This window comes from Leucoraja erinacea, chromosome 35, assembly GCF_028641065.1.
Source record: "Leucoraja erinacea ecotype New England chromosome 35, Leri_hhj_1, whole genome shotgun sequence".
Classification (NCBI taxonomy): Eukaryota; Metazoa; Chordata; class Chondrichthyes; order Rajiformes; family Rajidae; genus Leucoraja; species Leucoraja erinaceus.
In genome coordinates, this window is record NC_073411.1 from 2,383,731 (window position 1) to 2,409,890 (window position 26,160).

General features: G+C 42.5%; 1 protein-coding gene across 1 annotated transcript in view; it reads left to right on the forward strand.

Moving 5' to 3' along the window:
• gck (glucokinase (hexokinase 4)) overlaps window positions 1-24,410 on the forward strand; it is a 49,533-nt gene extending 25,123 nt beyond the window's left edge. The window contains 4 exon segments of the mRNA XM_055662203.1: window positions 1,119-1,302; window positions 11,291-11,446; window positions 15,135-15,368; window positions 21,304-24,410. Of these exon segments, the coding sequence (XP_055518178.1) occupies window positions 1,119-1,302; window positions 11,291-11,446; window positions 15,135-15,368; window positions 21,304-21,550 (821 nt within the window). The 3' untranslated portion in view covers window positions 21,551-24,410.
• Window positions 24,411-26,160: the final 1,750 nt, after the last annotated feature.

Sequence of the window (26,160 nt, forward strand, 5' to 3'; positions counted from 1 at the left end):
AGTAAGCCCTTCAATAATTGCAGCTGTCGGTTGAACCCTCACCAGGGTTTTGATGATATTCCCACAAGTGTTGCCTGGGTTTCAGCAACTAAGTTACAGAGCAAGGTTGAACAAGTTAGGGCTTTATTCTTTGGAGCGCAGAAGGTTAAGGGGGGACTTGATAGAAGTCTTTAAAATGATGAGAGGGATAGACAGAGTTGACGTGGATAAGCTTTTCCCACTGAGAGTAGGGAAGATGCAAACAAGGGGACATGACTTGAGAATTAAGGGACAGAAGTTTAGGGGTAACATGAGGGGGAACTTCTTTACTCAGAGAGTGGTGGCGGTGTGGAATGAGCTTCCAGTGAAGGTGGTGGAGGCAGGTTCGTTTTTATCATTTAAAAATAAATTGGATAGTTATATGGACGGGAAAGGTATGGAGGGTTATGGTCTGAACGCAGGTGTATGGGACTAGGGGAGAATACGTGTTCGGCATGGAGTAGAAGGGTCGAGATGGCCTGTTACGTGTTGTAATTGTTATATGGTTATATGGTTAAATTGAAACATTCCACAATTGGTGAAATGTTACTGATAACAGAAAACTCCAGTGAATGTATTATTTTAAAATTAAAAATGTTCAGTATGCAAGTATTAAACAAGGATGGTTTAATGATGAAACCGGCATATGCTCCCCATATCATATGTGTGGGAAGGAACTGCAGATGCCGGTTTAAACCGAAGATAGACACAAAAAGCTGGAGTAACTTACCGGGTCAGGCAGCATCTCTGGAGGGAAGGAATGCATGATGTTTTTGGTCTGCAGAAGGGTCTCGACCTGAAACGTCACCCATTCCTTCTCACCAGAGATGCTGCCTGCCCCACCGAGTTATACCAGCTTTTTTGTGTCGAAGTTCTGATGAAACACCAAAGATTGAAATTTTATTTTTTCTCTCTCACCACAGATACTGCTTGACATGCTGGGTATTTTCAGCATTTTCTGCTTTCTTCCTTCAGGTTTCCAGCGGTTTGGTTTTGCTATCTTCTCGAAAATAAATCGCCTTTGGCACTGAACAGCACTGCACAGCGGGGCCAGCCAACTTAACTTTGATCTAATAACATACCTGTTCCTCTGCTTCTAGGCACCGGCTGCAATGCTTGCTACATGGAGGAAATGAAGAATGTGGAGCTAGTGGAAGGGGAAGAAGGGAGAATGTGCGTGAACACAGAGTGGGGTGCGTTTGGAGACACGGGTGAACTTGAGGAGTTCCGTCTGGAATATGATTGTATTATTGACGAGACATCTATCAATCCAGGATACCAGCTGTAAGTACCAACGCTAAATATCCATACTCAATATTCCTATTGCTATGTAGAGTTGCATCATTGTAGAATGATCCCCAGGAACATATAAAGATATAAAATTATAAAAGGACTGGACAAGTTAGATGCAGGAAAAATGTTTCCAGTGTTGGGCGAGACCAGAACCAGGGGCCACAGTCTTAGAATAAAGGGGAGGTCATTTAAGACTGAGGTGTGAAAACACTTTTTCACCCCGAGAGTTGTGAATTTATGGAATTCCCTGCCGCAGAGGGCAGTGGAGGCCAAGTCACTGGATGGATTTAAGAGAGAGTTAGATAGAGCTCTAGGGGCTAGTGGAGTCAGGGGATATGGGGAGAAGGCAGGCACGGGTTATTGATAGGGGACGATCAGCCATGATCACAATGAATGGCGGTGCTGGCTCGAAGGGCCAAATGGCCTCCTCCTGCACCTATTTTCTATGTTTTTATGTCGGAACGGGTAGGTTAACCTATGATGAGCGATTGACAGCACTGGGCCTGTACTCGCTGGAGTTTAGAAGAATGAGGGGGGACCTCATTGAAACGTACAGAATAGTGAAAGGCCAGGATAGAGTGGATGTGGAGAGGATGTTTCCACTAGTGGGAGAGTCTAGGACTAGAGGTCATAGCCGCAGAATTAAAGGACGTTCTTTTAGGAAGGAGATGAGGGAAATAGGCTTTAGTCACAGGGTGGTGAATCTGTGGAATTCTTTGCCACAGAAGGCAGTGGAGGCCAGGTCAGTGGATATTTGTAAGGCAGAGATAGATAGATTCTTGATTAGTATGGGTGTCAGAGGTGATGGGGAGAAGGCAGGAGAATGGGGTTAGGAGAGAGAGATAGATCAGCCATGATTGAATGGCGGAGTAGATTTGATGGGCCGAATGGCCTAATTCTTCTACCATTATAACCTTATGAATCATGGGTTCTTGTAGAAATGATGTAGATTATGTCATCATATTGGGAAATGTCATTGCTGGAGCAGAGGTTTGCCTGTTTCACTTTGATGGGACCACATTTACCTCTGATCTCTCTTTGCACTTGGGTGGCTGTGGTGGTTATGGTGATGAAATCACATTGAGCTGTTGCTCTGATGGTGCTAGAATCACACTATAACTTGGCAAGTCCAGGATCGTTGCTCCTGGGATATAAGAGTAACAACATATTTTTCCAGTCAGGAAGGTGTGTGCAGTAACGGGGAGCTTGGCAACAGAACAGCAAATTGCAACGGGATTTTTAAGATCAGTTCTGATTTTTTAGGTCCTGCAATCATCTTTTTGGTAATGTTTGTCATGCACTTGTTTTAACTAAGCTAACTAAACATTTACAACACAAAGCAGATTGCATCTAAAACAGCAATCATCTCCCTCTCCATTTTGCAGCTTCAGGCTGTTTTGATGGTGTTTGAAGGGCACTTTTCAATAATGCAACAATAAATCTTAACTGTACAGGAGTAACGATGTGTTATTACGCAGCTTGTGTCCATCAGACCAGACTAATCTGCAGCAACTGCTATTACCCATTCAGCTAATGGGTGATTATGTCTAAAACGTGAACAGGGTCTGTATTAAACTGTTTACAATTTTGCCCAGTATTGCTGCAGTTACCGGGTCAAAGCTCACCGGCTCTTCAATAGCTTTCAATCCCCAAACTTTGGGAGAAGCTCAACCCAGCCTCAGCAATTTTAGCAAAACACACACACTGCTGGACAAACCTAGCGGGTCCAACGGCATCTGTGGAGGTGATCGACAGACCATCTGAAGAAGGGTCTCGACCTGAAACGTCACCCATTCCTTCTCTCCAGAGACGCCGCCTGTCCCGCTGAGTTACTCCAGTGTTTTGTGTCTGTTTTGGGTCAGGACCCTTCTTCAGACTGATTGTAGCAGGAAGTGGAGAGGAGACTGGAAAAGAGAGGCGAGGTGGGAGGGGGGGATGTCGGGGACAAGTCGAGCAAGTAATGGGTGGATATAGGTGGTGGTTTGATTTGAAGATGTATTGACTAGGTGATAAAGTCTAGAGGTGACGGGACAAATGGATGTTGGATGAGGAGCCAAGTAGTAAAATGTAAAGCTAGAGGGAGAGATGAGGGTAGAGGGCGACGGGGGGCAGAGACTGGAAAGGGGAGGGGAATAAAGGGGGAGGATAAAAGTCAAAGGGGGGACTCTGGATGGGAGATGAGTTTACAAAGGAGTGGAAAGGGGCAGGATGACTGGGGTGATGTGAGATGAGAGAAAGTCGATTGATTGCATGGTGGGGGGGGGGGGGGGGGGGGGGGGTTAGGGTGGTCATGGGAATGGAGGGGGAGGGGAGGGGGGGGGTTGGAATTACTTGAAGCTGGAGAATTCAATGTTCATATTCTTGGGTTGTAAGCTACCCAAGTGGAATAGAGGCGCTGTATCTCCAGTTTGCATGTGGCCTCACTTTTGTAATGGGCAGGACTGTGAGGAGAAGAACATTTGCTTTCTGAACCTTTGACCTGCTGAGTTCCTCCAGCACTCTGTGCTTTTCTCAAGATTCCAGAATCTGCCGTTTCTCGTGCCTCAGCAATTTACAGTTGGAATATTTTGCCTTTTTCAGCAATTAGGCAAGGCAAGGCAAGGCAAGGCAAGGCAAGGCAACTTTATTTATATACCACATTTCATACACGAGGCAGACTCAAAGTGCTTCACATAAAAACATGTCATACAATAAAATGAAATAATAAAATGAAATAAAATAGAACTAAAAGAAAAGAAAAGCAAAATTAAAAATGCATTATAAAAAGTGCAAAAGTTAAAAGTGCAATGTAGTTAAGATTTAGCTGAAAGCTAAAGTAAACATAAAAGTTTTCAGTCTTGTTTTAAAAGTGGTCAAAGTTGAGGCAAGTCTTAAATCTTCAGGAAGTTTATTCCAGCTATTTGTTGCATAGTAACTAAATCCTGCTTTCCCATGTTTTGTATTTACTCTGGGAATCACTAACAGATTGGTCTCAGAAGATCTTAGCGGTCTAGAAGGCTTATATAGTGGAAGCATGTCAGTGATATACTTTGGTCCTAAACCATGTAGTGATTTATAGGTCAATGAAAGATCAATGTGTATTGATACAAAGCATTTAAAACAATTAGATAATGCAACGATCACCACACAAGGTCACATCGAATGTGTTTTTCATACACAGTGTAATCAAATCACAGTGCTGAACTAAATGGCACAAAACTTGTAATCAGATTTCCAAAATGCAATCAGATGTAACAGTGTGTTTTTTGAGGGATCCAGGTGTCGTGATCTTTCTTTCTCTGAAGTTACAGCTGGTCCTCAGCTTCTCCTATCCTGTAAGTCCCTTCCAAATATCTCCTGATCTCATCCTTGTATATTCTTAACAACCGAGGATCCGTAACACCTCAGGAAGAGGCCATTGCTAAGATTCAAAACCTTTGGAAAGAAGAAATGTCATCTCATTTCCAAAAGGCTGAAGGGCCTGTCCCACTTAGGCTATTTTTTAGGCAACTATAGGCAACTAGGCTGTCACCACGTGGTTGCCGAGGGTGTCGTCTGTATGGTCGTGAGTCGCCTCCTCAGTCGCCCAAAGAGTCGTAGCGTCTTTCTGGTCACCGCTGGATTTTCTGAGGAATCTGAGGAAGGACATTATTGCCATAGAGGGAGTGCAGAGAAGGTTCACCAGACTGATTCCTGGGATGTCAGGACTGTCATATGAAGAAAGACTGGATAGACTTGGTTTATACTCTCTAGAATTTAGAGAGATTGAGAGGGGATCTTATAGAAACTTACAAAATTCTTAAGGGGTTGGACAGCCTAGATGCAGGAAGATTGTTCCCGATGTTGGGGAAGTCCAGGACAAGGGGTCACAGCTTAAGGATAAAGGGGGAAATCCTTTAAAACCGAGATGAGAAGAACTTTTTTCACACAGAGAGCGGTGAATCTCTGGAACTCTCTGCCGCAGAGGGTCGTCGAGGCCAGTTCATTGGCTATATTTAAGAGGGAGTTAGATGTGGCCCTTGTGGCTAAGGGGATCAGAGGGTATGGAGAGAAGGCAGGTACGGGATACTGAGTTGGATGATCAGCCATGATCATATTGAATGGCGGTGCAGGCTCGAAGGGCCGAATGGCCTACTCCTGCACCTAATTTCTATGTTTCTATGTTTCAACATGATAAAAAAAATTTTGGAGACAGCCGGTGACAGTGGGTTTGACGCCAATGAGGGTAGCGTGACTTCTCCTGATGTCGATGCTGTCGTAGTTGTCACCAGGTGACGTCGGTTGTCGCTGGTACTAACTTCGGTTTTTTTTTGTTGTTAAAGTAATAATTCTATTTCAAATTTTATGTCCAGTCGTCGGTTTTTCGGCGATCTGCTAAGACTATGACAGTGGCCGGCAGTCGCCTAAAAATAGCCTAAAAGTGGGACAGGCCCTTAATCGCTTATCCTGAGAAGATTCCCGAACCGAAACATCACCTAACCGAGTTTGGTAGGCACATATCCCTATAGTTTACAAGGCACAACCTGAATTAGACAGGTTCGGCAAACTGAATTACCCAGAAAAAAGGCATGACAGCTGGAGTAACTCAGCAGGTCAAGCAGTATCCCTGGAGAGCATGGATAGGCAACGTTTCGGGTCAGGACCATTCTTCAGACTTTGAAGAAGGGTCCCGACCTGAACCTTCACCGTCACCTATTCTGTGTATAAAATCATGAGAGGAATAGATCGGGCAGATGCACAGAGTCTCTTGTCCAGAGTAGGTGAATTGAGGACCAGAGGACACAGGTTTAAGGTGAAGGGGAAAAGATTGATTAGGAATCAGAGATGTAACGTTTTCACACAAAGGGTGGTGGGTGTATGGAACAAGTTGCCGGAGGAGGTAGTTGAGGCCGAGACTATCCTAATGTTTAAGAAACAGTACATGGACAGGGCAGGTTTGGGGCGATATGGACCAAATGGGATATGGCAGGCAGGTGGGACTGGTGTAGCTGGGCCATGTTGGCCGGTGTGGGCAAGTTGGGCCGAAAGGCCTGTTTCCACACTGTATCAGTCTATGACTCTATCCATGTCCAACAGAGATGCTGCCTGTCTCACTTGGTTACTCCAGCACTTTGTGTTCTTTTTTTGTAATCAACATCTGCAATTCCTTGCTTCTACTGTCTCCTGAGTTTCCGCTTCCAGACCTATCATCCATAGGTTTTCCAGCCTCCTGGATGCCTCATTGTCGAACTTCCCCAATACTTATTTTAGCGATGGGAAGATCAAGAATGCTGGAGAAACTCAGCGGGACAGGCAGCATCTCTGGAGAGAAGGAATGGGTGACGTTTCGAGTTGAGACCCTTCTTCAGGCTTCTTATTTTAGAGATATCATATCCTTATTCTTTTAAGCCGCAGCAAATACTTTTTAGAGTCCCCGTCATCCCTACTAATCCAGCAGCATCGTATCCATGGCCATGCATATCCTCTGGGGAGAAGAGACCACAACTGCCCACAGGTTTCAGCCACAGTGGAGTCCTGTATAATTTCTCTGTTACTGGCCCCTTTACAATAAAGACCAATATGCTATTTCTTTCCCATATACTTCCTGTTTCCTGCATCTTCATGTTAACTTCTTGTGTTTTAGATATTAAAACCCCCTTGAACACAAATATTTGATAGTTTTCCACTATTTCAAAATAAAATCAATCATCCCACAAGGTGAATTTTTCATCATCATTCTCCATCTGCCACCTTGTTGTAAACTCTCCATTATATTCCTGACCCAATTTATCCCACCAGCTTTGCGTTGTCAGCAAATTTGACCTGGTCGCTTCATAGAAGTTATTAATATGGGTTGTAAACTGTTGGCCTGGCAACCCGTAAATGACCCACTTATTCCTGCTGCTTTCTGTTCTTTAACCTGTCCTCGATACCTGCTTGAGAAATAGCACCATCTAGTGAATGTTTAAGAAGGAACTGCAGGTGCTGGAAAATCGAAGGTAGACAAAAATGCTGGAGAAACTCAGCGGGCGAGGCAGCATCTATGGAGCGAAGGAAAAAGGCAATGTTTTGGGTCAAGACCCTTCCTTAGATGCTGCCTCACCAGCTGATTTTCTCCAGCCTTTTTGTCTATCCTTGCTTTACTGTTTGTAGCTACCTCATTGAAGGTCTTTTGAAAATCCAGAGAGATACTATCAATGGTTTCACCTTATAAGTTCTGGTTATTGCCACAAATAACTCATTAGATTCATAAAGCATATTTCTGCTTCCACAACACCATGCCAATTATATTTTGCAAATGTCCTGTTTTCACTTTGTATATGAAGTTGTGCAGAATTACCCAGCTAAAGGCAATGACGTTCAGGTACATTGATATACCGTGGTTGAACCCTCGCGGATATAACATATAACCATATAACATATAACAATTACAGCACGGAAACAGGCCATCTCTGCCGTACAAGTCCGTGCCGAACAACCTTTATCCCTTAGTCCCACCTGCCTGCACTCATACCATTACCCTCCATTCCCTTCTCATCCATATGCCTATCCAATTTATTTTTAAATGATACCAACAAACCTGCCTCCACCACTTCCACTGGAAGCTCATTTCACACCACTACCACTCTCTGAGTAAAGAAGTTCCCCCTCATGTTACCCCTAAACTTCTGTCCCTTAATTCTGAGAAGTCATGTCCTCTTGTTTGAATCTTCCCTATTCTCAAAGGGAAAAGCTTGTCCACATCAACTCTGTCTATCCCTCTCATCATTTTAAAGACCTCTATCGTCCCCCCTTAACCTTCTGCGCTCCAGAGAATAAAGACCTAATTGCCTTGTAGATTTCAGTTTCAGTTTCAATGTAACCCAATCTTCATTCCCGACCCTTGTTGTTTCCAATCCCGATCCTGATCCTGGCTCCGATGCAAATCCGGCTCATCCAGGAATTCCACCTCCAGCCACCCTCCAACCCCACATTCTGAACACCATCTCCTGCCACAAACTATTCACATTTCCTAACTCCCCCCACCTACCCACCCACTCAATTCTGTTCCCAAAGCCAAACCTATGCGTTCACATAATATGTGAATGGTAACTTCATTTCAGATCCATTTCACTTGCACTTTATGTACAAGTGACGAATAAAACGATTGATTGATTGATTGATTGAAGTCAACCGATTATAATGACAGTGCCATTACCCTATCGAAATCCTTTGTAACTTTGATCATCATTTTGCTGAAATGTTTATCTTTTTATTAACTAATAAGATTAGAAAGATATAAAGGGCCAATGATCTTTGCTGACAACATGGAAATTAGCTTATATTTGTTTTTATTTGTACAGTGATTAACTACCCTCTGACTCCAGTGTTCCCCATCTGAAGCCTTTGCCCTTTTTAGCACCAGAGGTCACAGATTTGATATTGGTATAGGCAAGGAGTTTAACTTGTGGATAATGCAAAAAGCAGCCACTGTGGACAAAGTAGAGGCAAGTTAGTCGTATTGTTCTGGATGATGTTCAGCTTGTTGAGTTGGAGATGCGCTCACCAAGGCAATTGGGCAATATTCAGCCACACTCCAGACTTGTGCCTTAGGGATAGTGGACAGGCTTTGTGGAATCAGGAGGTGGTGGCTCATTGCGGGGTGCCCAACCTCTATCCTGCTGGAGCACTGTATTTGGTTGAGCTCCCAGTCAAATGCATTCCTGTGCTATTGTGGATAAGTCCATTTAATATCAAGAGTAGTGGGTCAAAACTGTCTCTTGTTGAAGATGGCCACTGGCTTTCCTATAGAGTGAAAGCTACCTGCAGGACTGCTGTTTGGTGGTGAGTAGCCGCCCAAAGAGTCGTACCTTTTTCTGGTTGCCGCTGGATTTTCAATGTTGAAAAGTTTCGGCAAGCTGCTGCGACCATGACGGGTGCCGGCAAGTCGCCGAAAAAAATCGCACAAGTGGGACAGGCCCTTTAAGGTGTTTGGCCCAAGGAACTCCTGCGGGGATGTCCTGGGGCTGGGATCATTGACTGAAAATGTCCACAACTATCTTTCTTTCTGTAAGGTACGACTCTAGCCAGTGCTGTGGTTGCTGCTTGATGCTAATGATTCCACTTTACTGGAGCTGCTTAATGGCCAACTCCTACACCTATTGTCTATTGTCTATACTTGGTCAAAGGCTGACACAATCGCGCTCAGCTGACCTCTGGCATTCGCCTCTTTGGTGCATATTTGGAGCAAGGCTGAGATGAGGTCTGGAGCTGGGTGGTACAAGTTACACCCATGCCGGACATTAGCGGGTGGGTGCTGTTTGATAGCAATGTCATCATTTCACTGGTGATTGAGAGCAGATTGACTGGATGATAATGCTACTGGTTGGCTTTGTCCTGCTCTTTTGTGAACTGAATCTAAGCATGGACATGCAGATGCTACTGTATCAAAGGCTTGACTGGAGGGGAGTGGGTCTAGAGTGCAGCTCATTGATGCTACAGCCAAGTTCTCTAGTCCCACTGCCTTTTCTGTGTAAAACCTCGCTGACAACCTGTGGACAAGCTTTTCCCTTTGAGAATAGGGAAGATTAAAACAAGAGGACACGACTTCAGAATTAAGGGACAGAAGTTTAGGGGTAACATGAGGGGGAACTTCTTTACTCAGGGAGTGGTAGCGGTGTGGAATGAGCTTCCAGTGGAAGTGGTGGAGGCAGGTTCGTTGGTATCATTTAAAAATAAATTGTTTTTTTTTTTGTTTTTTTTTTTTAATTTAATTTTTATTAGAAGTACGGTAAATTACAATCCTACATAACACATATATCTTAATACATTTTTTGTACCGCTTCATTTTTTCGAGCTTTAAGAAAAAGGTAGAAGTAAGAAAAGTAAAGAAAGTGCAAGAGAGTCGTGAAGTGCAAGAGTGTTGGGAAAAGAAAGCCCCTTAGGAAGGAAGTTAGAGAAGGAAGTAAAGTGAGAAAATAGACCCTAGAAAAGAAAGAAAGAGAAAATAGAAACAATCGCTCTATTATAACATTAAACTCCGCAGAAAGGGGACTACCAACCAAGTCTGTTTTTGTTGTTTTACCTCCCGTTACCAGGTCCTGACTATTGCACCTCATACTTGTAATAGGTCCAGTTAAAAATAAATTGGATAGGCATATGGATGAGAAGGGAATGGAGGGTTATGGTATGAGTGCAGGCAGGTGGGACTAAGGGAAAAAAGTTGTTCAGCACGGACTTGTAGGGCCGAGATGGCCTGTTTCCGTGCTGTAATTGTTATATGGTTATATGGTTATATGGACATATCAAATGGATGGGAAATGCTGCCTTCTGTGATAGTTGGGATCTTAGCAGAATGCCAGACTTGACATCCAAGTTGGGAGAAGAGTGGTGATAGTGTCAGGAGACGAGCTTAGCACGGCAATGACTTATTGCAGTTCAAAATCTTTGCATCAATAGAGAGCAGCACTTTGGCAGTTTGTCTTGCGAAGGCATAGTTAGGGACCTGTCCCACTGTAGGAGGTAATTCGAGAGTTCTCCCGAGTTTTCCCCTGATTCGAACTCTGAGAGTGTCTGCAGTGGGTCTATAGGAGTCCGTGGATCTCGTAGCGGCTCGTACGAGTAAAAAGTTTTTTTTAAATTTCATCGCAAGTATTTTTTTTACTCGTGGACATTTTTCACAGTGTTGAAAAAACGTCACGAGTTTACCGGATTTCCCGAGTACCAACCGTTACTCACGCGAGCCGCTACGAGACATCCACGAACTCCTACCGACCCCCTACGGACATTCTCCGAGTTCGAATCAGGGGAAAACCCGGGAGAACTCTTGAATTACCTCGTACAGTGGAACAGGCCCTTAAAAAATGGAAATGTTAGTATAAAATGTAAGAGAAAGGGGAATTATCAGGGTATCTCAATGGGACTTTTTTGTTAATTATTGCTTGTCTCTTTTCTGAAAGAAATACTTTAAGCTGCTATTTGGAGCCTGGAAAGGACATAATATTTACTGCATATGATTAAATGTGTCCTTTATCTTAACTAGATTTGAGAAGATTGTTGGTGGGAAATATATGGGCGAGCTTACACGCCTTGTGCTACTGAAACTGGTAAATCAAAACCTGCTCTTCAACGGAGAGGCGTCTGAGCAGCTGAAAACTCGAGGGAGCTTTGAAACAAGATTCCTCTCACAGATAGAAAGGTACTGATCACGTTAACTGTTTGTGTACAGGATTCAAGAGGTGTGACTTTCCACTTTCCTCTTGTACCCAGGTGAAAACACAAAGCACTGGAAGTACAGAGATAATCGAACAACACCTCTATCCTGCCTTTCTCTTATATAACGTGACTATTTTTATTTCCCATGCTCATAGTTTGCTTTTTATGTCTGCATTCTGTGTTATGCCTTTAATTTTTTTCAAACTAATATGTTTCAAAGTATGTAACTTGTGAGCATTGGGGAATGCCTGAGATCAGTTGGAGGTATATAATATGCAAGGGCATGATGAAATCAAGGTGGAGATGGCATTGGATCTCTTGAAGAGCATTCAGGTGGATATGTCCCCAGGGCCTGTTGGGATGTATCCCGAGTTATTGGGAGAGGGCGGAGAGGAGATTGCTGAGTCTTCGAAAGAAGTTCTTGCATTCTCCCCTTTGCATGTGCTCTGGAAATTAGCCCTTGTTGTTCCTTTAAGACTGGGAATAGCGATTATCCTGGAAATTGGAGCCTCACCTCAGTGATAGGGAAGTTATTAGAGAGGATTCTTAAGGTTTAGATTTATTTTCATTGCGTACAGTTTTGGTCTCCTAATCTGAGGAAAGACATTCTTGCCATAGAGGGAGTACAGAGAAGGTTCACCAGACTGATTCCTGGGATGTCGGGACTTTTATACGAAGAAAGACTGGATAGACTCGGCTTGTACTCGCCAGAATTTAGAAGATTGAGGGGGGAATCTTATAGAAACTTACAAAATTCTTAAGGGGTTGGACAGGCTCGATGCAGGAAGATTGTTCCCGATGTTGGGGAAGTCCAGAACAAGGGGGTCACAGTTTAAGGATAAGGGGGAAATCTTTTGGAACCGGGATGAAAAAAACATTTTTTACACAGAGTGGTGAATCTCTGGAATTCTCTGCCACAGAAGGTAGTTGAGGCCAGTTCATTGGCTATATTTAAGAGGGAGTTAGATGTGGCCCTTGTGGCTAAGGGGATCAGGGGGTATGGAGAGAAGGCAGGTACAGGATACTGAGTTGGATGATCAGCCATGATCATATTGAATGGCGGTGCAGGCTGGAAGGGCCAAATGACCTACTCCTGCACCTATTTTTTATGTTTCTATGTTTCGATGCCCGCACCTCCAGACTCAGGAACAGTTTCATCCCCAGAGTTATAGCTGCTCTGAACTGGCCCTGCTGAGTCCCCCCCACCCCCCCCTTGAACTGTCTCCCTCGGATGGTCACGTCGCATATCGACCCAGCACAGACACATTCGCACTTTAGTCTGTTTTTACTGTTTTACTGTTCTTTTAATAAATCATGTTTCTCAGGGTATCTAAATCTAAATGTTATTAGTTGTTTAAGTTATGATATCGGATGGAAGCTGCATACCAAATCTTGTTGCACATATGTGCAATGACAATAAAATATATTATTATTACTATGATTATTATTATTACTATAAGAGGCATAGTTAAGGTTCACAGTCGGACACTTTTGTGCAGGGTGGACATGTCAAATAGTAGGCGGCATCGCTTCAAGGTTAGAGGGGGATAAGTTTAAAGGAGATGTGTGGGACAAGTATTTTAGGCGCCCGGAATGCGCTGCCAGGAGTGGTGGTGGAGGCAGGTACAATAGTGGGATTTAAGAGGCTTTTAGATAGACATATGAAGATCAAGGCACTGTTGGGATATGGTTCATGTGCAGGAAGAAACAAGTAGGTTAATTTGACATCCTGTTTGGCCGAGACATCATGGGCTGAATAGCCTGTTCCTGTGTTGTAATGTTCTATAAGCTTCACTTTAGCATCAAAACCAGTTAAATGCCAGAAAACAGCAGCCCTTTCATCATTTATATGGAGGACTTTGCACTTCGGGAGGTTGAACGTAAGGATACAGTTAATTGCAAGATCCTTTACAATAGACAACAGACAATAGGTGCAGGATTAGGCCATTCGGCCCTTCAAGCTTCAATGTGATCATGGCTGATCATCCCCAATCAGTTCCCCGTTCCTGCCTTCTCCCCATATCCCCTGACTCCGGTATCTAGCTCTCTCTTGAAAGTCTCCAGAGAACCGGCCTCCAAGGCAGAGAATTCCACAGACTCACAACTCTCTGTGTGAAAAGGTGTTTCCTCATCTCCGTTCTAAACAGCTTACCCCTTATTCTTAAACTGTGGCCCCTGTTTCTGGACTCCCCCAGTATCGGGAACATGTTTCCTGCCTCTAGCATGTCCAAACCCTTAATAATCTTACATGTTTCAATAAGATCCACTATCATCCTTCTAAATTCCAGGGTGTATAAGCCCAGCCGCTCCATTCTCTCAGCATATGACAGTAGTCCCGCCATCCTGTGAATTAACCTTGTAAACCTACGCTGCACTCCCTCAATAGCAAGAATGTCCTTCCTCAAATTAGGGGACCAAAACTGCACACAATACTCCAGGTGTGGTCTCACTAGGGCCCTGTACAACTGCAGAAGGACCTCTTTATTGATGTACACTCATCATTGATGTACAGAGGGATCTTGGAGTCAAAGTTCATAGTTCACTGCAGTTAGCAGCACATGTAGATAGGGTGGTTAACAAGGCATATGGTAGGCTTGCCTGCATTGCTAGGAGCATTGAATACAAGAGTTAGGAAGTCATGATGCAGCTCTATTGGTTGGGCCGCAATTGGAATATTGTATTTTTCTCAAGTTTTCCTATTTCTTCCACCCAATAAGTTGAAGACAAGGTGACGAAATTCCCTTTTTAATTAAACACCTTTCCAGGTCCCCATCACCCACCCCCCTGCCGGTTCCAGCCACCCACTGCATCTACTGGCTCACCCCTATCTGACTTAGAAACATAGACAAATAGGTGCAGGAGTAGGCCATTCGGCCATTCGAGCCAGCACTGCTATTCAAAATGATAATGGCTGATCGTCTAAAAGCAGTTCCTGCTTTTTCCCCACACCCCTTGATCCCTTTAGACTTTCTTTCCCCTAATAGCTCCCATTATCACCTACCTTATCAATGTTCAGCTAATGTCTATAAATTAACCCCCTCCCCTCCCCCCCTCCATAGGCTTCATAGGCTGATTGGGAGGGGCCTCACAAGTGGAATAGCCTAGGGCCTCTCTTCATCTAATCTGGCCCTGGATGGGTCCACCTATCAGCTACAGTCTGTCTCATCCCCCTCACCCTCTCCTTATATTGGTAATCCTCCCTCTCCATTCACAGTTCTTCTGCATGCTCACAATTCTTCTACCCCCGCAGATGCTGCTTGACCAGCTGAGTACCTCCATCAATTTGGTTTTAGCTCCAGATTCGAGCATCTGCTGCCGCTTGAGCTTGTGATTATGTTGTTACCCATGAGTTCAGTTAATTATGCATTGCAACACAGTTATCCTCTGTTCCATTCCCACAGAATCAGTTTAACTTTGTCTTTGGTTGCTATTGATATCAACATTTGAAAATATCGCCACCTAGTTGTGCTCCAGTTTAGCTGTGGAAACCTGGGCCTAAGATCTGGATCTGCCATTCACGAGTCTCGGGTCAGGTTATGGCAAGAAAGACTGCGTTTCTGTGAAGCTAGCGTGGTATTTTCCTTTAAAAATGCACCACCTATGTTAGTTGTCATGTACCACGCAGTTTAAGACAATTTGCTATTTTCATCATCTTTCTTCTTTTATTTAAGTGACACAGCTGACCAGAAGCAAATCTGTAATATTCTGAACACATTAGGTGTGGTGCCATCCCAAGGCGATTGCGAAATTGTCCATTTGGCATGCAAGAGTGTGTCGACACGAGCAGCGCACATCTGTGCTGCAGGATTGGCGGGCGTTATCAATCGGATGTGGGAGAACAAATGCAAAGAAACGATGAGCATCACAGTTGGAATTGACGGATCCGTTTACAAGCTGCATCCCCAGTAAGTGTGCAGGAAGGAACTGCAGGTGCTGGTTTAAACCGAAGATAGACACAAAAAACTGGAGTAACTCAGTGGGACGGGCAGCATCTCTGGAGAGAAGGAATGGGTGACGTTTCGGGTTGGGACTCTTCAGCCTGAAGAAGGAATGGGTGATGTTTCAGGTTCAGACCCTTCTTCAGACTGAAGACGGAATGGGTGATATTTCGGGTCGAGACCCTTCTTCAGACTGAAGAAGAGGTCTCGACCCGAAACGTCATGCATTCCTTCTCTCCAGAGATGCTGCCTGTCCCGCTGAGTTACTCCAGCTTTTCGTGTCTATCCCTAGTAAGTGCTTGTTTAGGGGGATGGCGATGTTGGAGATATGAAATAAATGCTCATAATGGTAGGATTATATGCTGGGATTATGTGCTGCATTTTCATTTCCACATCAGGTGTAGCGAAGGTGTGTGCAAATGTGACAAACCCTTTAGATGTTACTTTGGTTCCAAAATCGTATCTAATACATCTGTGCATTTTTTGTACCTTGTCATGAAGGGTATAATGATGGCACGGATATTGTCGCGCAGAGTTAGTGAGGATGTTGGCGCGCAGCAAACAGCGCCCAAAACAGCGCCTGCAGAGGTCTTACGTGAATCAGCGACCACTGATTTGAAACTAGATGCCATCCTGGAGTTTTGCACTCCAGCTTATGTGCGTTATTAAACCATGCAGGCCAGGGCTGGTGATTTCATATCCTCTTGGTAAATAGCGAGACTTGCTTAAGTGGAAATCAATGCAAATCTAGGCACTCTTGTGTTACCCAGAGATTTCACACACTGTAGCCAAAACCTACTGGCTTCACCTATCAACGTGACCTGGGTGAGACAATGGTAGTAATAAACATACAGGGAGCAGTCTTTCAACAAGATATCGAAGATTTAGAGGATTAGTAAAGTTTTCACAGAAGCACTGGAAGCATGTAAATTCTACCTCGTAACTTCCAAATCAAGAGTGCAAGAGCATATTGAATTGGACACACTAACCTCTGTAATTCTATCTCTGATTATGTTTTATACTGGGAGCCTAATCAACATTACACTCCAATGTTGATTGTTGAATTTAGTACCGTATTTTCATAGTTTAAGTGTACTTTGGGCAGTGGTATTTCAATGTGTCTAATATATATTATAGAAAACAAATGTGTACCTCAAAAGCAATTATGTTGAAAGGAAAAATGGACTCAGCATTAGTAAGGTTGCAGTTCACGACAATATCTGTAAACAGGGTTTAACATATGTACACTCCTAGTGCCTATTTAGACCACTTCCCCACACCAAACACCTGAACAATATCTTTCAGGGGACATGTCTAAGAAGGAACTGCAGACTCGGCTTGTACATGCTAGAATTTAGAAGATTGAGGGGGGATCTTATAGAAACTTACAAAATTCTTAAGGGGTTGGACAGGCTAGATGCAGGAAGATTATTCCCGATGTTGGGGAAGTCCAGAACTAGGGGTCACAGTTTAAGGATAAGAGGGAAGTCTTTTAGGACCGAGATGAGAAAATCTTTTTTTACACAGAGAGTGGTGAATCTGTGGAATTCTCTGCCACAGAAGGTAGTTGAGGCCAGTTCATTGGCTATATTTAAGAGGGAGTTAGATGTGGCCCTTGTGGCTAAAGGGATCGGGGGTATGGAGAGAAGGTAGGGATGGGATACTGAGTGGGATGATCAGCCATGATCAACAAATGGCCTACGCCTGCACCTATTTTCTATGTTTCTATGTCTATGCTGGTTTAAACCAAAGATAGACACAACAAGCTGGAGTAACTCAGCGGGACAGGCAGCATCTTTGATGAGAAGGAATGGGTGATGTTTCAAGTCGGGTCTGATGAGGGGTCTTGACCTGAAACGACACCCATTCCTTCTCTCCAGTGATGCTGCCTGTCCCGCTGAGTTACTCCGGCATTTTGTGTCTATCTTTCAGGGAACATATCAGCTACAGACCTAAACATCATTCCACCAGGCCATAGTCTACCAGTGAACACTCTTATTTAAGTTTTAGTTTACTTTAGTTTAGAGATACAGCACAGAAACAGGCCCTTCGGCCCACCGGGTCCATGCTGACCAGCGATCCCCGCACATCAACACTATCCTACACCCACAAGGGACAATTTTCCATTTACCAAGCCAATTAACCTACAAACCCTGCACGTCTTTGGAGTGTGGGAGGAAACAGAAGATCTCGGAGAAAACCCCACGCAGGTCACGGGGAGAACGTACAAACACCGTACAGACAGCACCCGTATCGGGATGGGACCTGGGTCTCCGGCGCTGCATTCGCTGTAAGGCTGCAACTCGACCGCTGCGCCACCAGAAGTTCTCTTTCTTCTAATTACATGCGCTTATAAGACACTTATTATGGGAATAAGTCTTCCCCGAAGCAGGTCATCAGTTCATATTGCATCCCTGAACTCAATGAAAATAAAATTCAGAAGAGATGTAAACCAGGCTGTGTTCACATTATCACCATCTACTTCATGACATTTTCAGATATTCACCTTGACTATATAATAAAATTGGTGGCAACCATGTACAAAGCTGGCACCTGCCAGTTGTACTTACAAAGTTTAATCGTACAAAGGAAGGCAATTCCATGTGGGTTCCTTACAGGAAATTCCATTCAATTCTGTGGGTCTTGGCTCATAACCCCGCAAATTACTGCATGTCCAATTTCCTACTGAGAGCCCTGATTGAATCTACAGTAGGTCTATTTCCAACAACTGTGCATATCCCAATTCATTACCACTCTATATGTTTAAAGAAACTGCTTATCCTCACATTATCTCCACCCCTTCATCAGACCCAAAGCCTTTTATCTTTTGCTTTTGTGTTTTTTTCCTGGTCTTCCATGATAAGAGCTTCTCTCTAACGAAACCCATCGTGACCTATCCAACATCGGGCAAATGGTCTTTGCACCAGGTCAACAACTCAAGAATCTGAGGCTGAGGGGAGACCAGGTAGAAGTGTATAAAATTATGAGAGCACATATGGAGTAGATAGTCGGAATATTGATCACAGGGTGGAAATCTCAAATACTAGCAGTCGTAGGTTTAAGTTGAGAGGGGCAAAGTTTAAAGGAAATAGACAATAGGTGCAGGAGTAGGCCATTCAGCCCTTCGAGCCAGCACCGTGAGCATGTGTGAGCATGGCTGATCATCCACAATCAGTACCCCGTTCCTGCCTTCTACCCATATCCCCTGACTCCGCAATCTTTAAGAGCCCTATCAAGCTCTCTCTTGAATGAACCGGCCTCCACCGCCATCTGAGGCAGAGAATTCCACAGACTCATAACTCTCTGTGTGAAAAAGTATTTCCTCATCTCTGGTACAAATGGCTTACCCCTTATTCTTAAACTGTGGCCCCTGGTTCTGGACTCCCCCAACATCGGGAACATGTTTCCTGCTTCCAGCATGTCCAAACCCTTAATAATCTTATATGTTTCAATAAGATGCCCTCTCATCCTTCTGAGATGTTTGGGGCATGTTTGATAGTGCCTATTAAGAGACTGTTAGATAGGCATATGGATGGATTTGGAGGGATATGGAGAACAGTTTAATTTGGCATCCCGTTTGGTACAGACATTGTTACAAAAGGCATGTTCCTGTTCGGTAACATACTATGTTCTATACAGTCTATTTTACATGTTCATTTGGCCACTTCATCCTGGACCCCATACGATCTAAACTTCCAAGCTATCCTACCATACGGGACCTAGTTCAATTCTTGATTAGTACGGGTATCATAGGTTGTGGGGAGAAGGCAGGAGAATGGGATTAGGAGGGAGAGATAGGTCAGCCATGGAGTAGACTTGATGGGCTGAATGGCCTAATTCTAATTCTATTCTTATGACCTTAGTCAAGACCTTGCAAACATGCACTGCCTTGCCTTAGTCAATTATCTTGGTCACCTCTTTAAAAAAACTCATTTAAATTTGGGTGCTGTAATTTCCCATGCACAAAGCCATCCTAACAATCCATGCAGTTTCTTCCCACAAAGTCCTGGAATACACTTGATGAAGCCATACTAATGTGCTTAAAGACTGCCAGCACCTCCTCCAATAAATCAATGAACAAGTTAGGGCTTTATTCTTTGGAGCGCAGAAGGTTAAGGGGGGAATTGATAGAGGTTTTTAAAATGATGAGAGGGATAGACAGAGTTGACGTGGAAAAGCTTTTCCCACTGAGAGTAGGGAAGATTCAAACAAGGGGACATGACTTGAGAATTAAGGGACAGAAGTTTAGGGGTAACATGAGGGGGAACTTCTTTACTCAGAGCGTGGTAGCTGTGTGGAATGAGCTTCCAGTGAAGGTGGTGGAGGCAGGTTCGTTTTTATCATTTAAAAATAAATTGGATAGTTATATGGACGGGAAGGGAATGGAGGGTTATGGTCTGAGCGCAGGTATATGGGACTAGGGGAGAATATGTGTTCGGCACGGACTAGAAGGGTCAAGATGGCCTGTTTCCGTGCTGTAATTGTTATATGGTTATATGGTTAAATCACTATTCATTTCCTTTAATCCATCCCCCAGTCTCCATGACCTTATCCATGGTAAATACAGAGGAGAAATATTCACTTACACAACTCACTCACCTGTGGCTCCACATATAGACACCCAGATTGATCCTGAAGGGGACTTATTTTCTCCTTAGTTTCCTTTAATCTCTTAGAGTTCTCCTGTACCTTATCTGCCGAAGCTATCTCATATCTCTTGTCCTCCTTGTCTCCCTCTTGAGTGTACTCCTACATCAATGTACTTAAGGAATTTGCTTAATTCCAGCTGCCTATACCTGACAATGCTTCCTTTTTCCTGGCCAGCCAACCAGGGTTCCATTCAAAGAAAAGAATGTCTGCAATCCAAAGCATCGGTGGGGAAAGGCAAGGTCTAACTTATGAAAATACCAAGTTCTCCAAAAATCATCTTAGTTTAGTTTAGTTTAGAGATACAGCACTGGAACAGGCCCATCGGTCCACCGAGTTCACGCCGACCATTGTAGACAATAGGCAGTGGACAATAGGTGCAGGAGTAGGCCATTTGGCCCTTCGAGCCAGCACCGCCATTCAATATGATCATGGTTGATCATCCCCAATCAGTACCCCGTTCCTGCCTGCTGCCTGACTCCCCTAATTTTAAGAGCCCTATCTAGCTCTCTCTTGAAAACATCCAGAGATCACCACTTTTCTGTTTAACACTGCCTTTAATTAAATTAAATTAAATAATTCTTCATTCCTTACACTGCACTGTAACTTTTATTCTTGTATTTTATACTTGTCTTATTTTAATTTAGCTAGTTTTTTTATTTTCTGTTCATTTCAATGACTGGTTTAAATGCTTTTGATTGCTCTTTAATGCTTTGTGCAAAGCACTTTGAATTGCCTTGTTGCTGGAATGTGTTATATAAATAAACGTGCTTGCTTGCTTACACTAATACTATCCTGCACACACTAGGGACAATTTACAATTTACCAAAGCCAATTAACCTACAAACCACTACGTCTTTGGAGTGTGGGAGGAAACCGAAGCGCCTGGAGAAAACCCACGCGGTCACGGGGAGAACGTACAAACTCCGTACAGACAGCGCCCATAGTCAGGATCGAACCCAGGTGCTGTGAGGCAGCAACTCTACCGCTGCGCCACCGTGTGCTCTGTACACTTCTCCTGCCTCTCTCCACACTGGACCTTGCATGAATTGGCAGGGTCATGTTCACAACACACGGCAACATCTACTCCATCTCAGGGTGAAGAGAGATGCACGATCTCATTCTAGGGCGGTTTGCTTGACCTAACATGGTTGTGCGAGAGTGAGCCACTGTGAATCTAGTGAGATCCAAGCTTGCTGAAAGTTTACCTTCCTGCTGTGCTAACCATTCACTCTCCTCTCACTTTTCTCCACAGATTCAAACACAGGTTTCACACGATGGTCAGGGAACTTGCGCCCGACTGTGACATCACTTTCCTTCAGTCCACCGAAGGCAGTAGCCTGGGAGCAGCATTAATCTCTGCAGTGGCTGGCAAGCTGGGCAGCTGATCAGCCAGTATCCTTATAACTCTACAACTCAACCCTCTGCTACAACTGCAGTCGTTTTTTGGTCTGAATAAAGTGAATTCCCTAAAAAAGGGAAGACTGGTAAACATTGGGTGACGCCATCAGCATTGGCAGCCTTGCCAACGGTGTCCGTTTTTTCTTATTTTTTGTTATTTTTAGTGTGTTTTAAAAGTTAATGTTGTCTGGGTTGTTTTATGTGGGGGGTGGGTGAGAGGGTCGGGGGAAACTTTTTCTCAACTTTACCTTGCCGGAGATGCGATTGTTTTCCAGATCGTATCTCCGGTTGCTCTGCGGCCTAACATCTAGGAGCTGGAGGCCTTGCTCGGGACTGACTTTGAGCCCATCCGCGGGGCCGTGGATTTACCATCATAGCCGATCCGTTGCTAGGGATCGACGCTACAACCGCGGCCTGCGGATTCCAACATCGAGGAGCTCGCAGTCCCGGGTAGAGGCTGATGTCGGAAAACTCCAGTCGCAGAAGGTTTTAACCAGCCCCGACCCAGGGTAGATCACCTGGCGCGGGGGGCTGAGATTCCCCTCCCCCCAACTTCCCCCTGATGCAGGAGCTTGATTGCCCCGACACAGAAGGCCATGGGAGTCAAGATTGTCCCAACAACGGAAGGCTCGAAGCCCCTGACCGCGGGAGGACAAAGAAGGGAAGAGATTGAACTTTGTTTCGCCTTCCTTTCTTTTAAAATCTTTTTGTTGGTTTTTTTCCAAAAAACAAAACATAAAGAACAGAGCAAAAAGAATAATGATAAACATAACAATGATATTGATACATAGGGATCAGGATTACATTAATAACAGGTATAACCTAATATGAGACCAGTGTCAAAATACACAATGAAAATAGACCTACTATGTAAATATAGTTCAATCTTTAAAAGAAAACTTATAAATGTAGAAAAAAAACACAAAGGTAAAAAGACAAAAAGAAAAGGAAAAAATGAAAAAACTAAACCCCCCTAAACTAAAGAAGAAAAAAGAAAGGAAGAAAAAAAAATTTAAATGAAAATAAAATAAATAAAAGCAAAGCAAAGCAAAACAGAATCTGAACTGAGTATTTCAACATTTAAGTCTATTTGTCGTCAAGTCCGTTCCACCCTATAGAGGTAAAATAATTTTTATAATGGTTAAAAAGGGAGCAATTTATGTTGTATGAAAGTGTTCAAATTTAACCAAGGGTTCAACAATGTCACTCCTGATTTTTTTCTAAATTTAAACATGATATCGTTTCAGAGTACCACTGGAGTGTGGTCGGAGGATTAGAGTCTTTCCATTTCAATAAAATAGATCTTCTGGCGATTAATGTGGTAAAAGCAATCAACCGATGGACGGAACGGGACAGATGAATAAAATATAATATTGGTAGCCCCAAAAATTGCAGTAATAGGATGAGGTTGTGAATCAATACCTAAAACTACAGAAATAGTATCAAAAATTTATTTCCAATATTTTTCCAAAAGTGGGCAGGACCAAAACATATGGGTCAGTGAGGCCACTTCAGAGTTACATCTGTCACAGGGAGGATTTATATGACCATAAAAACGAGTCAACTTATCCTTTGACATATGAGCTCTGTGAACCACCTTGAATTGTATCAGAGCGTGTCTTGCACACATTGAAGAGGATTTGACTAGTTGAAGAATCTTCACCCATTTCTCTATAGGTAGAGAAATTTGGAGTTCTTTTTCCCAGTCATTCTTAATTTTATCAAATGTATCTAATTGTAATTTCAAAATCAACTCATAAATAGTCGTTATTAATCCTTTCTGATAAGGGTTCAAATGTTAAAAAAAATCCAAAATTGTGGTTTTATGTAGTGGAAAAAGGGATAGAGTAGCCTTCAAAAAATGTCTAATTTGTAAATATATAGAAAAGTGTGAATTAGGTAAATTATATTTATTGGAGAGGCGTTCGAAAGACATAAAACAACCCTCCAAAAACAAATCACGAAAAGCTGATAATCCCTTCCTCTTCCATAACAAAAAGTCTTGATCAGTACTAGAAGATTGGAAGAGAAATTTCTATAAGATAGGACTCGATAAGATAAAATCATTTAGTCCAAAAAACTTACGAAATTGAAACCATATTCGGAATGTATGTCTTATTATTGGGTTAGTCATATATTTATTCAATCTCGTAATTGTAAAAGGTAACGAGGCCCCTAGAATAGAAGCCAATGATAGCCCTTGTAAGGAATCATGTTCAAGATTTATCCATCCTGGTCATTGGGTATCTACTAAATCTTTTGTCCAAAATGTTAGATAGCGAGCATTAACTGCCCAATAGTAGAATCTAAGGTTCGGCAATGCCAAACCACCATCTTTTTTTGATTTCTGTAAGTATTTTTTACTTAGTCTGGAGTTTTTATTCTGCCATATATATGAAGAAATTGTGGAATCTATAATATCAAAGAAAGATTTGGCAATAAAAATTGGTATCGTCTGAAATAAATACAGAAATTTAGGTAAAATGAACATTTTAATAGCATTGATTTGGCCAATTAAGGATAAGGACATTGGTGACCATTTAGTAAACTGATGTTTAATATGGTCAATTAAAGGCATAAAATTAGCTTTAAATAAATCCTTGTGTTTCTTGGTGATCTTAATACCTAAATAAGTAAAACTTTCGGTAGTCAATCTAAATGGAAACTGTCCATAACTCGAAACAAGATTATTTAATGGAAAAAGCTTACTCTTACTAAGATTTAGTTTATAACCAGAAAAACTACTAAATTGATTGAGTAATGCTACTATTGCCAGAATAGATTTCTCATGGTTAGAAATAAGTAATAACAGATCATCTGCATCAAGAGATAGCTTATGTGTCTTATTCCCGCGGACAATACCAAAAATATTAGGGGATTCCCTAATAGCGGTGGCTAAAGGTTCCAAAGCAATATCAAATAGTAAAGGACTTAGGGACAGCCCTGTCTAGTACCTCAAAAGAGCCTGAAAAAAGGGGATCTCTGATTATTAGTAAATACAGAAGCCTGAGGTATATAATATATCAGCTTGATCCAGGAAATAAATTTTGGACCAATCTTAAATTTTCAAGTGTATTGAATAAGTATTCCCATTCTACTCTATCAACGCCTTCTCGGCATCGAGGGTGATTAAACATTCTGGGGTTTTATTTGACGCTGTATATACAATATTCATTAATCTCCTAACGTTAAAGTATGAGTAACGATTTTTAATAAAACCTGTCTGATCTTCAGAGATAATTTGTGGTAGAATATTGTTCAATCTCGTAGCTAATATTTTGGAAAGAATTTTGAAATCTACATTTAACATTGATATAGGTCTATATAATGTCACTTCAGTAAGGTCTTTATCTTTTTTAAGAATTAAAGGAATAGATGCTTCATAAAAAGATTGTGGTAATTTATTCCTTAAAAAGGCTTCTTTAAATACCTTGCATAGCCAGGGAGACAATAAATTTGAAAATTCTACTGTAAACCCACCTAAACCGGAAGCTTTTCGCCTTCCATCACATGTGGAGGAGTCACTGTGGTGGATGTTTATGTTAAAATGTGTTTTGTGTGTTTTGTTGCTTTTTATTGGTATGACTTGTACGGCAAATCAAATTCCTCGTATGTTGCAAAACGTACTTGGCTAATAAAGTATGATTATGATACCTCAAGTTATTTGCTTGAAGCACGGAATTTCTTGTCCAGTGAAAACTGTAAATCACGGGTGGTAATTTTAAACCATTGTTTTAAAACAATCTGTTAACTTCCCACTTTCAGCTATTTTCAACCAGCAAGAGTTGTTGTTCCTGACAGTCCCTCCAGATCTCCTCATCCATAGCAATGTTGGAAGGTTGGAAGAGAAAATTGGATAAGATATGACTCGATAAGATAAAATCATTTAGTCCAAAAAACTTACGAAATTGAAACCATATTCGGAACGTGTCTTATTATTGGGTTAGTCATATATTTATTCATCTCGTAATTGTAAAAGGTAACGAGGCCCCTAGAATAGAAGCCAATGATAGTCTTTGTAAGGAATCATGTTCAAGATTTATCCATCCTGGTCATTGGGTATCTACTAAATCTTTTGTCCAAAATGTTAGATAGCGAGCATTAACTGCCCAATAGTAGAATCTAAGGTTCGGCAATGCCAAACCACCATCTTTTTTTGATTTCTGTAAGTATTTTTTACTTAGTCTGGAGTTTTTATTCTGCCATATATATGAAGAAATTGTGGAATCTATAATATCAAAGAAAGATTTGGCAATAAAAATTGGTATCGTCTGAAATAAATACAGAAATTTAGGTAAAATGAACAGTTTAATAGCATTGATTTGGCCAATTAAGGATAAGGACATTGGTGACCATTTAGTAAAATAGATTTGTCATGGATCATCCAACACGGAAACAGGCCCTTCGGCCCAACTCGTCCCTGCTGACCAAGATGCCCAATCTAAGCTAGTTCCATTTCATTGTGATTGGCCCATATCTCACAATTTTTTTCCCATCCATGTACCCATCCAAATGTCTTTTAAAATGTTGTTGTTGTACCTGCCTCAACCACTGCTGCTTCTGGCAGATTGTTCCATAAACCCACCACCCTCCATGGGAAAAGGTTGTTCTCAGGTTCCTTTTAAATCTTTCCTCACTCACTTTAAACTAATGCCTTCTATTCTTGTCTCCCCGACCCTGGGAAAAAGCCTGTGTATTCACACTGTCTATT